This window comes from Centroberyx affinis, unplaced genomic scaffold, assembly GCF_046629955.1.
Source record: "Centroberyx affinis isolate AG114_WGS23_722 - 3 ecotype Tasmania unplaced genomic scaffold, CSIRO-AGI_Caff_v1 ptg000436l_1, whole genome shotgun sequence".
NCBI classification, from domain to species: domain Eukaryota; kingdom Metazoa; phylum Chordata; class Actinopteri; order Beryciformes; family Berycidae; genus Centroberyx; species Centroberyx affinis.
This window is the reverse complement of record NW_027279100.1, coordinates 472,666-487,164: the sequence shown is the minus strand read 5'-3', so window position 1 is coordinate 487,164 and position 14,499 is coordinate 472,666. Positions and strand designations below refer to the sequence as shown.

Below are 14,499 nucleotides of genomic sequence, written 5' to 3'. Positions count from 1 at the left end.
GTGCTGTGAGTGTATGCAAATATGAGGTATTTATAATTCTCTTTTCTGTGTCTGTCTCTCTTCCTACTTGTTTGTTTGTCTGTTCTTCCTCATGGCGGTGTGTTTCTCTGTAGAGCTAGTTTTGGTGCCTGTGCAGACTTCCCTCGGCAGCAGTTGGATGTGCACGTCGACCCGGCCGCGATGACGATGAAAGGCCTGTCCAGCAGCCGCAGCCACCACCACACGGTGACCTGCGACCCCTCTTACGACTCCATGACCCTGGGGCACACGGACCGCCGACCCTACTTCCTCAACCCCGGGGACGCTCACCCCGCTGACCACCCCTACTACGCTCAGCGCAACTCCTTCCAGTCCGAGTGCGGTGCCTACACTGATCTGGCCAGCTGCACCTTCCCGCGCAGACACTACAGCTCCCATCATGAGCTTAAAGAGGAGTGTGGCGCTGTGGTGCCTTACACTGGGGGGCCAACAGGGAGCAGTAAAGGAGGTGGAGGAGGTGGTGGTGCTGGTGGAAATAACAACCGCATCCCTCCTAACCTGCTGGAGCAGTTTGAGCGCCAGGCACCGGTGCGGCGTGACGGATACCACACACTGCAGTACAAACGCACTGCAGTGGAGCACCAGCGAAGCGACAGCCCCGGACGAATCCGCCACCTGGTCCACTCTGTCCAGAAGCTCTTCACCAAGTCCCACTCCCTGGAGGGGCCCTCAGGGTCCGGGGGAGGGGGAAGCGGGAGGATGAATGGCGGCAAAGCCAGCCCAGATGACCCGCCCTCCTGCTCTGGCACCCTGAAGCACAGCAAGCGCGGCAAGAGCAAAGACCGCTCCAAGTCGGAGCCTAAGATGCGCTCTGCCATCTCAGGCTACTGGAGCTCAGACGACACGCTCGACCGGGAGATGTGTCTCTACCACCACCAGCACGGGGGCAGCGGTGGGGGCCCGCCCACTGGGGTGATGACCATGGGGCGCCGCCCGGACAAGTCCCAGTCGCAGTACTTCATGGAGTCCTACAACACCATCAGCGCCCACTCTCTCAAGACGTCGCGCAGCAACAACGACGTGAAGTGCTCGACGTGCTCTGGGGGCAGCAGTGGGGGGCTGCCGCTGGTGGGCGGGCTGGACGGCCAACTGCAGCTGAAGAAGAGTTCATGGTCTTCTACTCTGACGGTGAGCAGGGCCAGAGAGGTCTACCAGAAGGCCTCAGTCAACCTAGATAAAGCTCTAGTGAAAGCCGAGCAGGGACGCACCTGCCACTTCCTACAGGTAGGACTGTTACAACAGCCCCGCCTCTCGCATCTCATGCCGCATGCGTCTTCAGGTCCCAGTTGCTCCTGCATGCTCACGTGTTTTTGTGTCTATCTGTGTGTATTTGTGTATATGCGTGTTTGCCTGCCTGCACATTCTCTTGGAGTTGGAGAGAGGATGAGTGGAGAGGCAGTGGCCCGGACCTCATCCCGTCAATCTGATCTTCCGGTCACTTTATCCTTGTATTACCATAAAACTCTATGTCCACTCATCACATGTCATCACTGCTCTTCTGTGCCTGTGTCCATGTGCATGGAAATTGCCATACATGAGCATGTGGATGTCTATGCCACTACTGCTACACGGCTGTACTGTGTATGTCAAAAGTCAGGATGTTCACTAAGCCTGTGCACTTACTCTGTTAGATAAGTCAAGTTCTAAGTTGATTTTACAGCCAGTGTCTAAGAGGCCAGGCACATGCAGCTTGAACCAACATTTCTTTATACTGTATACAAGCAGAGGTACTTTGGCCTTCAGAAACACCAATGCCAGAAGATGTTTTCAAAGCTTAGATGGAGAATTGCCACTCAGCACCACATTTCAGCAGCTACTGAGGCTGTGGTGGCGGCAGTGATAGTAGCAGTGGTGGTGTGTGTGTGTGTGTGTGTGTGTGTGTTGCTGTGTGTGTTTCTGTGCATGTGTCTATCCATAGAGCAAGAGCAGGGTACTACTGTGAGATCAGAGAGAGCCAGAGGTGAGCAGACAACGATTGGAAAGAAAAGCACATATGCCTGAGCCCCATGGCCACACTGCACCCCCCCACCCCCCACCCCCCTCTCTCTCATACACACACCACCATTGCTACTACCACCGCCGCCACCACAGCCTCAGTAGCTCACACACACACACAAAGACACACACACGTACGCACCAAGTCCACCCCATCGCCCTTCTCTTTCTCTGTTTGGGAAAATATAAAAGAGGAAGCGATTCAGCTTGAATACATTTCCTCACATCGGGGTAAGCTGCAAATATGAGCCTGAGGAGAGAGAGATGGCAGAGGGAGAGGCAAGGCAGAAAGAAAAAAAGGGAGGATATGCACATGTGAATGCGTGTTTGCATAAAAAGGACCAAGAAAGAGCAAGTAAGGGCAATGGAAGGAAGGTGTGGACGGAGGAACTAAAAGGGAGGAAGTGAGAGTGGGAGCATAAAAGACAGAGAGAAAGTTCTATGTGGCCGTGCATTTTAACAGCCTGGAAAACGGAGCGAGCAGATCAAGGAGGGATGTTGTCGCTGCTGTACGGCAACATTTCTCCCAGCCTGAAAGAGCCATCGCTTTTTTCTTGAAAGACAGAGGAAAGGAAAAACTGGCTTTTAAAGAGAGCAGCCCGACGAGTTAGTACGCAGACGTTTTTTGAATCCTTAAAACAAGAACTTGACGTGTTCTCTCCTTCCCCTGCTGGGATGTGATTCTGTATTCCAGTCCTTGCTATTCACACACACATATACATGCGCATACGCACACTCAAATTAATGCCAAACCCTTTCATGCACTTTCGCAACGGTCAAAGGTTAGAATGTGTTGAGCATCTTTAATACTCTGCCCTGTGCTGCTAGTATAATAGGGTTAGCATTCATATATCAGCTTGCCATTGAAACTCAACTTCATTATAAATAACAATAAATGTTTTCGATGTCATCGCAGACCTTGTCTGTCCCAAGATGTTAACATGGTCTGTCGCTGGTTGCCCCTGACGTCAAGGTCGGCTTGGTTTCCTAGTTACCAGTGTGTTGAATGATTCTCACGCACTTTTTTTCTCACTCTGTATCTCATTTCTTTCACTTCAGAGCTGGTGCCCTAACAGCCACTCACATTGGGACTGCAGTGGTTCTGCTGAACAAAACCTCCTTTGTTTTGCTCTCTCTCAATCTCCTCTCTTTCACTCTCTCTCTTTTAGATTAGGGCTGGGAGATAGCTTTGCCTCTTTTTTTTTTTTACGTTCATTAGTGTGTGTGAAAAGTCAGAAAAGCAGACAGGGGCCGGGGTACTGCAACATTTTGTCAAAACAATTAACTCCCTGCTTTTGATATGCCGCATGCGTTCAAGGACAGACAAAAGAAGGCCACCGGCACTCACAGCCTTATGGTACGATAAGGGCAGGCCTCGCTCCGATGCTGTTACTATCTATCTTTCTTTTTTATGGCATGAAGTGCACTGTGCCATGCAGGTGTTTACTTCAGGCCAGGGAAGAGAATGCTTCAGCACTTTCGTGTCTTCCTGTTTTCTTGTGTACTTGTGTACGAGCACTGAAGTCTGGAGGGTGACTTCTGTTCGTTCTCCTTATCTCCCCTCGCCTCTCCAGGTGCCTCAGGATGAGTGGAGCGGTTTCTCCCCGCTGGGGAAAGACGACGAGATCCCATGCCGGAGGATGCGCAGCGGCAGTTACATCAAGGCCATGGCCGAGGAGGACAGCGGCGACTCGGACTGCAGTCCCAAACCCTCGCCGAAGGTCCAGGCGCGGCGGGCGAGCTACCTGAAGGCCACTCAGCCGTCCCTCACTGAGATGACCACGCTCAAGTGAGTACATCATGACATCTGTGACTATGCATGCATATGTGTGTGTGTGTGTGTTTGTGTGTGTGTGTTTGTGTATGGTGTAACTGTTCTCCTTAGATGCACAAGGCTGTTGCGCACACTTAAAAGTCATCTAGACTCCAGGAACGTATCAATTCAACCAGCATGAAGAGAATCTACTATTTAACAAGAGGAAAAAGTCCTTTTCACTGAAGTATCCAAAAACATATAATATTACATGACGTTAATAAAAAATTAAAGTGCAAAGTCCTCAAGTTTGTACAGAACCTGAGCATCATGTAATAAAATATATTTATGGATACCTCTTTTTTTCCCTCTTGTGAAGTATAGTGTGCGGATTCTCTTCATGCTGGTTGAATTGATACGTAACTGTACTCCTGCCTTTATATCCTTGTTTACATTCACAGTGTTTTACATGTTCAGCATGCATATTTGAATGTGCTGTTTGAGTGAAACAGACCAACAGAGAGGGAGAGAAGGAGAGAGAGAGTAAGAGAAAGAGGGAGAGAGACCTAGACAGATGGAAGCAGCCAGTGTCAGGTGCAGGCAGGCGCCTGCCTGGCAGCGGTTTTGTTTGTCTGTGAGTGTCTGATTCTCAGTGGCCCCAGCTTAATTACCTGTCCTGTGTTTACAACTCAGACACACACTTCTATCTTCATAGTTAGCCTCTGTATCTTTATGATCAAACACACACATTGAACAGACTATGGTATAAATGAAAATACATGATGTCTGTTCACGTACTGAAATCTCTATAAAAATAAATACCATATTCTTCAGATATGCACTGCGGGTTGTAAACATCAGTAAATACGTTCTCTCCCCCAAGGCAATGTTTTTTTTCCTTTTCTGAAAGATCTGAGGTTAAAAGCCGAGCTGTATAAGTTGACGGTTTTTATGAAGTTGTTTTTTTGTTGCAAAAGGCATTCTTGGTGCAGCAGCAGATTCCTTTCACAGTGTGTGTTCATAAAATATTCAACAGTATTAGAACCCAGCAAGTGGGTTTCTGATTCAACAAAGTCTTGAATCACATCAAGTTGACTACATTGTTCACACTGAAGTCCACTGAACCTTTTAACGTGGCTAACACAAGACGCTCAGTGGTAAAACTCAGACGTCTGACTTCACACTTCTGACTTCTCTTTCCTTCATTCTGAAGGAATAAACCATCTGAATTTCAAGAACCATGTTGGTGACTTTAAATTCAGTTTGTGCATTTTAACATTTTCATTATCTAGTACCTGTCTTGATAGCTGTGGTACACCCACAGCTATCAGGACAGGTACTAGATAGTGCTGACAACAGAGCTTTGATTGACAAGTGATGGACAATCACTGGAGATGACCACACATGTTAATTGTTAACAGTGTTGGACATGTTGGACAGACGCTAGCATATGGAAGCTAACATTAACTGTAAATAATCAGCGGTGGCTTCTTGCAGATTGTTGCTTATTTGAGTTGACTGAAGGAATGGCATCAGATGCTTGCCAATGAAATAGTCAAGCTCACGGTAAATTGTCCTCTTGGGCTTTGTGCAGATTGACACGATGACTATCTGCTATGTTTAATTAGTAATAATCAGCTTCTCAAAAGTAACCGTCTAGCTTGCAGTCACAACAACAGATCGGTTATACTTGCACAGTGAGAAGGAGGGTGTTATTTGCCATAATTCTTGATGTAAATGTGTCAAGAATTTTACCCAATTCTAAGCCGATTTTACAACCACAAGGAGCAAGTTTTGGTCATAGAAAGTTTATTTAAAATATCACAAACCCTAATTTTCAATATTCCTTCATACCAACTTACAGACTAAATGCCTCATAACCAAGCAGAAAGCTGGAAAATTGAGTTTTTCAGTGGAATGGGCCTTTGAGAATTCCTTACCTAGTGGGGAAAATGAAAAAATGTAATCCAAAATTTGATTTTCCTCAGCAGGTAACACTACCAGCTGATTTCAGATTTAATGTTTTACCTTTAAAAAATGTATGTCCGTCCACCATCTTCTCAACTGTACTGGACATGACAGCTCATAACTGATGCAGTAATATGTCTGAATACATAATTATCTCATATGACAGGTTGACAGCATAATTAACCTTAAGCTGAGTGCACACACATGCAGACAGATATGTACCCACCACCCACCCACACACACACACACACAAAGGCAATTTGACAAAAACAAAGTGTTATATTGCAGCACAGGGCTGTAAATGATTAGCTGTGTAATATACAGAGAGATGAGGAGAACACCAATGTTTCTAATCCCTGGATGCTCAGTTATCGTGACTGGTTGCAGACACACACACTACACACACACACACACACACACAAACACACACACTTAAGTGCGAGTGGTGCAGCTTGGGGCCCACTAATGACTTGAATTTGGCCCGGGGAATGCCATCATCATCTGATGGAACCCAATGGAACAAACCAAACTGCAGTGCTGCACATTGGAGATAGAGAATGAGACAGGAGCAGCTGACATCTTGTTTTCACACTGTGCGTTTGGGAGCTGGCACAAGTCTGTGTTACACTCCACAATGATTAAATAATCAGCTACATTGTTCCATATGTTTTAGAGCCTATTTTTGACGATTGTGTCTTTGCTTGGTGAAGCATTGTTCCTGACAAGTTGCAGGATTTGTTTAGACTCACCCAATGCTAGCCTTACTCAACCTTACTTATTAAAACACATAGTGCACAGATAAAGCATGTGTTTAAATGGCTAGGATTATTCCTTGCAGAGAAACAGACAAACAAGCTCAGGAGAAAATGACATGCTTTCATGTTTCACTCACTCGCTAACAGCCATCTTTTCCTGTTTGCTGCAAACTCATTTATTTCTGGCCTAGATTTTATCGTGTTTATTTTTTTATTTCTCTCCGAGAACAGACATCCTGAATAATAGGTTGCAGTAATCACATCTCCATCCTTCTGTTCCTCCATCCCTCCAACCACACTCATCACTCTCAAGACTGTCAGAGACTGAGAGGAGGAGAAAGAGACAGAAGTAAGAAAGAGGAGAAGGTAGAAGGAAATGGGGGAAAGGGGAGATGCGGGGAGAGAAGTTCCCAAGTGCGGAAGCAGGAGGAGGCTGACAGGAGAGGAAGACAAAGTTACAGGATGGAGAAGACAGGGAAGAAGACAGAAGAAAACAAAACAGAGATCTAGCTGGAGGATTGTAAGAACACCCTGTAGTGCAGTAAAATCTGCAGACAGTTGCAGACCTGACGGCTGACTGGCCGAGGGGAACATGTGTTCATTAATGGCACTTGTTCCATGGACGGGCACCCTGGGACATGCTGACCTCCCTCCTCAGGTCGCACTGAGGCTAGGTCTCCCAGTCACGTTGCCGCAATAGGCATCCTTCTTCCTCACTATAATCAAGCCCACAGGGAGTTCAAGATATGAGACAATGAGAAGAGATATGGATAGAGATACTGGTGTAGATAGATAGAGATTTTCCTTCGCTTCATTCTTCTGTGCATCACCCAAAATCACAGAGCCCAGGTGGTTGAAATGGACGATTCAAGCCAATCCATGAGGTTTGGGATATACATTTTTATTTTGATTTTTTTTATTCTCGGTTAAATTTTTAAATTCATATCTAATCATTTCTATCATCGGCTAACCCCTCAGAGTGGGTTGAAACAGCTGATTTTGCACTGGCTGGATGACAAATTTTGCTTTGGTCATAAAGTCAGGTCAGAAAATGTTAATTAACAGAGTATTTGTGTATTAAAGTTGTTATTTTTCTGTGAACCTGTCAACACATATCACAGCCCACTCTTGGCTGCCAACCCAACAGATTGAGAAACATGCAGGAAAACCCTACTGCCACTACGAGACACCTCATCTCGAAGCCTCATATTAAAAAAGAATGAACTGTGTTTTTAAAAAAAAAAATAATAATGTGCCAGCAAGTGTAAGCGTGTACATAGCTGAGTAAGCACTGACAGGCTTTGCTTTTATACAGTAGCTCTGATTAGATTCTATTCCATGTTAAATAGCCTGGAGACTCATTTAGCTGCGTGGAGATGAGTTTTCAAAATAAGCCATCTTTGAGGTGCACAGTAACCCGTACATCCAAAATCGCCACCCCTATCTCTTCACTCACCCCCCACCAACCCCCCCCCCCCCCCCCCCCGCCTCCTTCCCTCGCTCCATCCCTTCTTCCATCCAAGAATGAGTAATCCAGTTCGCTTCGCTGTGGTAACCACGCTCTATTTTAAGGAGGACATACATAATTAAAGCAGACTGGACCTGGAGGGAGAGAGTCATAAGAGTTGTGTGTGTGTGTGTGTGTGTGTGTGTGTGTGTGTGTGTGTGTGTGTGTGTGTATATGTGTGTACGCATGGGTACGCGTACAGTATGTGTTTGTGTGTGTGTGTGTGTGTGTGTGCGAACGTTTTGTATGTACCCACAAAAGAAAGAGAGAGAGATAGAGAGAGAGAAATAAAGGGGCTATTGGACATTTGCTTCTCACGGTTGGGTTGAGAATAGACTTTCTATTCTCGGTTGTATTCATTTCCTTCCATACACTTTGTTCCCAGTAAGTTTGTTTAGTAGGCCACTGAGTTCATAGAGAGGAAAGCAAGTCAGCTTTTTAGGTTTTTATTTCCCCTGATTAATGAATTGTTTAGCTTGCATGCAACTACTCTGTAACACACACACCCACACACGCATGCACACAGGCGTGAAGGTGCTGAGCGATAGCCCACCTGCTTGTCGGAGGCAGGTGAGAGCTAATGAGACACCTATTCATCTTCCTTGGAGAGAGAATGTGTTTGTGCGAGTGTTTTCGTGTGTGTTCTTGTGTTTCTGCCTATCTGTCTTCTACATTTTTATGTGAAAGTCTCTAAATTCAGTGGATCACACACACACACATACACACACACACTTCCCCTTCCCTCCTCTATGCATCTGAGTGTTTTCACTGTTAAGTGTTTAGAAAGTGCTTAGAAGGTGCTTCAAGGACGGACTACCTAAGCTACTGTGAGTGTTCCTTGATAGTACTGTGCTTGTTGATTAGATAAGGGTGTCTCCTCAAGCAATTGTGGATTGATCTCTATCTTTTGGGTTCATACACTCTGCCAAGTACTTTGCAGTTACTCTCTCTCTCTATCTTGCTCTCTCTCTCTCTCCGTTTGCTTGTCTCTATCTCACTTTGACTCTTTCTTTTCTCTATCTCTTTCCATCAGTGTATCTCTCCCTCTCTTTCTCCCTCTCTTCGTCTGCTCTATCTCGCTTTGACTCTTTCTTTGTCTCTGTCTGTCTCTCTCAACCTCTCTTTCTCTCTCTTCTCTCTCTCTTTCCATTACTTTATCTCTCCCTCTCTTGCTCTTTTCCTGCCTCTCTCTACCTCACTTTCTCTCTCGCTACCATGCTCTCTCTCTCTCTCTCTCTCTCTCTCTCTCTCTCTCTCTCTCTCTCCCTGTCTCTCTCTGTCAAGTCAGTTCAATTTAATGAGCTTTATTGGCATGGAAGTTAGGAAAACAATATTGCCAAAGTGATAGCCTATAATACAATTAGCAAATTCAAAACAGCATTTAAATCATAAGGCATGGGCAAAGATGCAACATATATTTTAGGTTACAGAGTGACAGTAGTTTATATGGACTAAATAGGATGACAATGGGTCAAATATATAGAATAATAACTGGTATGGAAATCAGGTCCAGTTACTCAGAGCTTCTCTCTCCCTCTCTATCTCCCTCTCTCTCTCTCTCTCTCTTTCTCTCTTTCTGGTGACAGGATTTCCACGGAGCATTCTCCCAAGCTGCAGATCCGGAGTCACAGCTACCTGCGGGCGGTGAGTGAGGTTTCCATCAATAGGAGTCTGGACAGCTTGGACCCGGCGGGGCTGCTGGCCTCGCCAAAATTCCGCTCGCGAAACGAGAGCTACATGAGAGCCATGAGCACCATCAGCCAGGTTAGTGGCACCCACGGGCCCGTGCCCTCCTGCCATCGGCCCCTCCAGCCCCCTCTATCCCCACCTCTATGTCCACTAAGGTTGTGCAGGGGGGAGGAAATCCCGCCCCGTAGCCGCCCTAACCCTAATTAATCAGGTCACCATACGGCAACTGTGAGTATGAATAGTTAATGGGCTAAAACCATGGCCCAATTTTTGCATATGCATCTGCTTGCTGTTTTCCTAAGCTCAGATGATCAGAGGTACAGTATATTCACATTGGCTAATTAAACAGTGTGCAGTTGCCCCCCCCCCCTTCCTTTTTACCCTGATACCCTCCTTCTGCCTCAGCGCCCTTTGTGAAGCAGAATGACAGGTGGGAGACGCACTCTTCAATTTGGCGTCCTCATTTGTGAAGAAAAACAAGAATTAACATGCAGGCATATGAATTTTACGAATAAGTTAAATAGAGATGGGTTTCAAATGACCAGGTGCATGTGCCTTGATTTGATAGATATTGAACATATTGAAGAATTGGCCAGGAAACAGTGGAAGCGCTCAGCCGTCAGCGATAAAGATTTCAGGCAGGAGAGCTCTGTTATTGTCACGGTGGCACAAAATAAGATATTAGTCGGCTTGGATTTTGAGCACAGCTTGGTACTCTAAATGATTTGGAGTGGCAGGAGAGCTTAGCTTACCTTTTCGCCCGGGGGAACAGGGATCTGTGCTCCCCCCAAAGCCCAGGGGCAACGTTTTGTCTCACCAGGTGAAGGATGGACCCTCGAGACATCCCTTCAAGTCCTGGCATGGAGCAGGCCCACAGGAGAATGGGACACTAGACCGGGTATCTACAAAAACACACCTGCAGGAAGGGGTGCCACTAGGCCCTCTCTCTCTCTCCCTCTCTCTTTCTCTCGTACGTGTGTGGGAGTGTGTGCGCGCATAAAGTGTGTATGTATGCACACAATAAAAAAAATGAGTCATATCATTGGATTGAATCGAGGCCTGAAAACCTTTCTGACTCCAAGCTATACACACTTGCACTGTTGTGTACCGCACACACTGTCTCTCTTCACTGACACACACCCAAACCATCCCAACTGCTTACACATCCAGTCCCTGGCTGCATCCCATTCCCATTATTCTGCTCCCTACACAGTGCTCTTGTTTGTTTTTCTTTATTATTCTGAACTAACTGAGCACATTCAGGTGATTTTCTAATTATGTCAGATTTGAAAAGAGGGCGGAACAAGGGCAACTTCATGGAATGGGATGGAGCTTTATCTTACATACCCTCACACAACCCAATCTCCCACACACCCACCAGTCTCTTCCTCTCACCATGCAAGTCTGCAACAAGGCTCTCTAAAGTTTGCTGTTGTCTTTTTTTGTTTATTTGATTTACAGGCCCTGGTTTGAAGCCTATTCAATTCCCCTAAAACCCAAACTCCAGTAGTTGGTGCTGTAGGTGTAGTTACATTCCTGTAGTCACACTCCAGTTCCCAGTAGTCTTAGCAGTGACACTTCCTGAATCTCACCTGTGATACCAATACTCCTGCAGTCACAGCACTCATAGTTCTTCACTCCGTTGGATGGAAGTTTTATCCCACAATGATTCCTCCCCTCTGCACTCCTTGGACGTTCTTTTATCCTTGAATATATTTGTTTTTTTTTATTAATTTCTATACATAAGTTAAAGCTACACTAGGCAATTTTGCACACTGGCAGCTCTGAAAGTGAGAGGTAACTGTTTATGTGATGTGACGTTAGCAGACTGCACACAGCACGCTCATGTTAACCAAAGCTTTATACCAAAGAGATGAGAGAGGCTAAAGATCTAACATTGGGGAGCCCAGCTTTCTCTGGACAGAACGCTCACTCGCTGCTGTTCAGGAGACAGTTTGTATTTCAAGTTTCGATTCATCACTTTCTGTGGGCAGAGGAGTGTCCATATCCAACACCAGGATTTTATTTCGGCAAATAGGGAAAATCTACAGGGTCTCAATTAGGGGAGATGGGATGCTCTTCTCTATTGCAGCCCCACTTTGTAATTTAGGCTGATAAGACAGGTGTATTTTTACATAAAAATCTTGCCCAGTGGAGCTTTAATCAATTGACTAGCTCTGTAAAATTAAGTATTGCAGCACTAAGTAATGTTGCCCTGACTTTTGCTTTTCTAACCTAATGTCTCCTCTCCTTTGCCCTACACTGGGCTGGACTGGTGTGTGTCTGTGCATTTCTGTTTTCCTCTGTGCGTGGGTGCACGTGCTCCTGTGTGTGTTTGTGGTTGTGTGTTTGTGTGTGCCCGTGTCCGTGTGTTTCCCCTCCTCCGCAGGTGAGCGAGGTGGAGGTGAACGGGCAGATCGAGGCGGTGTGTGAGTCAGTGTTCAGTGAGATGGAGTCGCAGGCGGTGGATGCCCTGGACCTGCCCATGTCGGGCTGCTTCCGCATGCGGAGCCACAGCTACGTGCGTGCCATTGAGAAAGGCTGCTCCCAGGAGGAGGAGGAGGGGGGGATCGTGGTGGGCGCCAGGAGGGCCATCTCACCCCCGCGCACCACCACCACTGTCAGAACCATCCAGAGCAGCACAGGTGAGTGGCAACGCACGCTCACACACGTGTACTCATAAACGTGCGAACATGCATAATCCATAGCACATTACCGATTCATATGTGTGCATGGAGAGGATGCATTATAGATGTGCTGTGTGTGTAAGTTATACATTATACAGCATGTGTCCAGTGTCAGCAGAGAATTATATAAATGAGTACTGCAGTTACTGCAAAGGGTGATTTATTCTTATATAAAGTGTGGACATAGAATCGGCCAGTGGTTTTCTTCAAATCCTGTCTTTTCCAATTCTGCACTGTATATTGTTCATAGCGGAAAGAGTCACCTCGGTTAGCTGACTAGGGAGTAGTTTCACTTTGCAAAGGCAGACCCAAACTCTGTGCATTATTATCCATCTGACCCAGTTTTCCTCTCAGATACAATATGATGAATGCAGAACTGTTTTTTTCTCATAAGAGCTTATTCAAGCTGTAAAGCTCAGTGGCTGGGTCTTATTTTAGCCCTCTTGTGTGCCTCGTGGTCTGGGGTGCTCGGCTTTCCAGCATTACTGCATGCAGTATTGATGCTGAGTGGTGTTGGCATTCAGCACTGGGCGCTTCTATGTTTCCCACTGCAAATCCAGACGTCATTCCCTTACATTGTGCGCAGTGAGTCACCGTCGGCCACCGCACATCGCCGTTCTTCTCCGCTTTTGTTTAATTATGCCGATTAAAACACAACATTTCCCCAAACCCGGCTGACGAGGTTACAGTCAGCTAATTAAAATCATTTACTGCAAATTGTGAGGATGGCAAAACCAGTCCCATCAATTTAAACTGCTCGCTGTTGACTCTGAGCAAACATTAATTTAGTGCCATTTAAGATTTGCTTCAATTGACTTCCTCCAAGACTACTAAACGATTTCCTTTCTACGCAGCTGATAAAAGGCTGGCCAGTTACAAAAATTTGTTAAAATGTGAAGTTGCAGCGAACGACATTCTCATCACGCTTCTATCGACAGTTGAGTCAAACGGCACAGTTAAAGGCAACGGCGGGTTCAGTTGATTGTTCTATTGTGTAGTGGTAGTTATTGATCTATAAAGAGAGATTGATAAGATCAAGAGAGGGACATTCAGAGCTCCTTCCCCCGAGGAAGGGAGAGATAATGAAGACCATTTATCAGGTGAAGTGTTGTTGGGAACAGATCCATGGCTTTCAAGCTAGACAGCTGCTTTGCGCTGCTGAGACGGATAAAAAAAACAGATAAAACATGATCAGATACAGGTGCACTTATCCTGCTGTGTCACTTCCCCCAGACCACACCCCACTCCTCCCTCTCTCTCTCTCTCTCTCTCTCTCTCTCTTGCTTTCTTACTCACTCCTTCTCTAGCTATCTTTCACACACACCTTGCAGAAGTAATTTTGTAGATCAATAGTCATTTGCCAATGATGTAAAGGTAACACCTTTAAATCCATGTCAGGTAGATAGTAGCTAGAGGTGGCTGAGCAGCGTGCGTGTATGTGTGTGTGTGTGTGTGTGTGTGTGCGCGCGCATACGTGTCAGCAGCAGCAGCAGCATAACAGCTGTTGGCCATTTCATGAACATCCATTTTGTGTGTCTGATTTTGTCACATGATGAATGGACATTGTGGAAGTACAAAGTAGAGAAACTAGACTGGTGTGTGAGCAGTAAAGATCCAGCGTCATCTTGTTGCATCCAATCAAGCCCGGCCCTCTGATTGGCTTGTGTAGCTCTTTGTGGTTTGATTGGCAGTGTTTTCCTCTGACCTTAATTCACTGCCAACCTTATTGTGTCTTGGAATCAATTGCAAGTGAGGCGAGAGAGAGAGAGAGCAAGAGTGAGAGAGAGAGAGACAGACAGACAGAAAGAGAGAGAGAGAGAGAGAGAGAGAGAGAGAGAGAGATTATGGGGCAATGTGGGGAACAGTACTGTGGTAGGTACTGAAGGTAGGGGATTGCTACAGATTACTGTCATAGCTATACTACTGAGCAATTCATCACCTCCTTAGATCTCCACTACTGAGTCGTCAGTCACTGTAATTAATTAGCCACCTCTCCTCTTTCTCCTCCTGGGGAGAGGCTGTGATTGAAGAGGAGAGGGAGAGAGAGATTGGAAGGAGAGGAGGGAGAGAAGGTTTCGGTCTGACTGCAGTCTGAGTGAACGTTTG

General features: G+C 46.2%; 1 protein-coding gene across 2 annotated transcripts in view; it reads left to right on the top strand.

Annotated features, from left to right (window-relative positions):
• The first annotated feature begins 180 nt into the window (after positions 1–180).
• Positions 181–14,499, top strand: part of dlgap1b (discs, large (Drosophila) homolog-associated protein 1b) — a 44,750-nt gene continuing 30,431 nt past the window's right edge. Inside the window, exons 1-4 of one of the 2 annotated variants that reach the window (XM_071516903.1) lie at positions 181–1,263; positions 3,609–3,823; positions 9,604–9,781; positions 12,096–12,351. In XM_071516903.1, the coding sequence (XP_071373004.1) occupies positions 181–1,263; positions 3,609–3,823; positions 9,604–9,781; positions 12,096–12,351 (1,732 nt within the window). The remainder of the gene's footprint in view (positions 1,264–3,608; positions 3,824–9,603; positions 9,782–12,095; positions 12,352–14,499) is intronic. The other variant, XM_071516904.1, reaches the window with a different exon arrangement.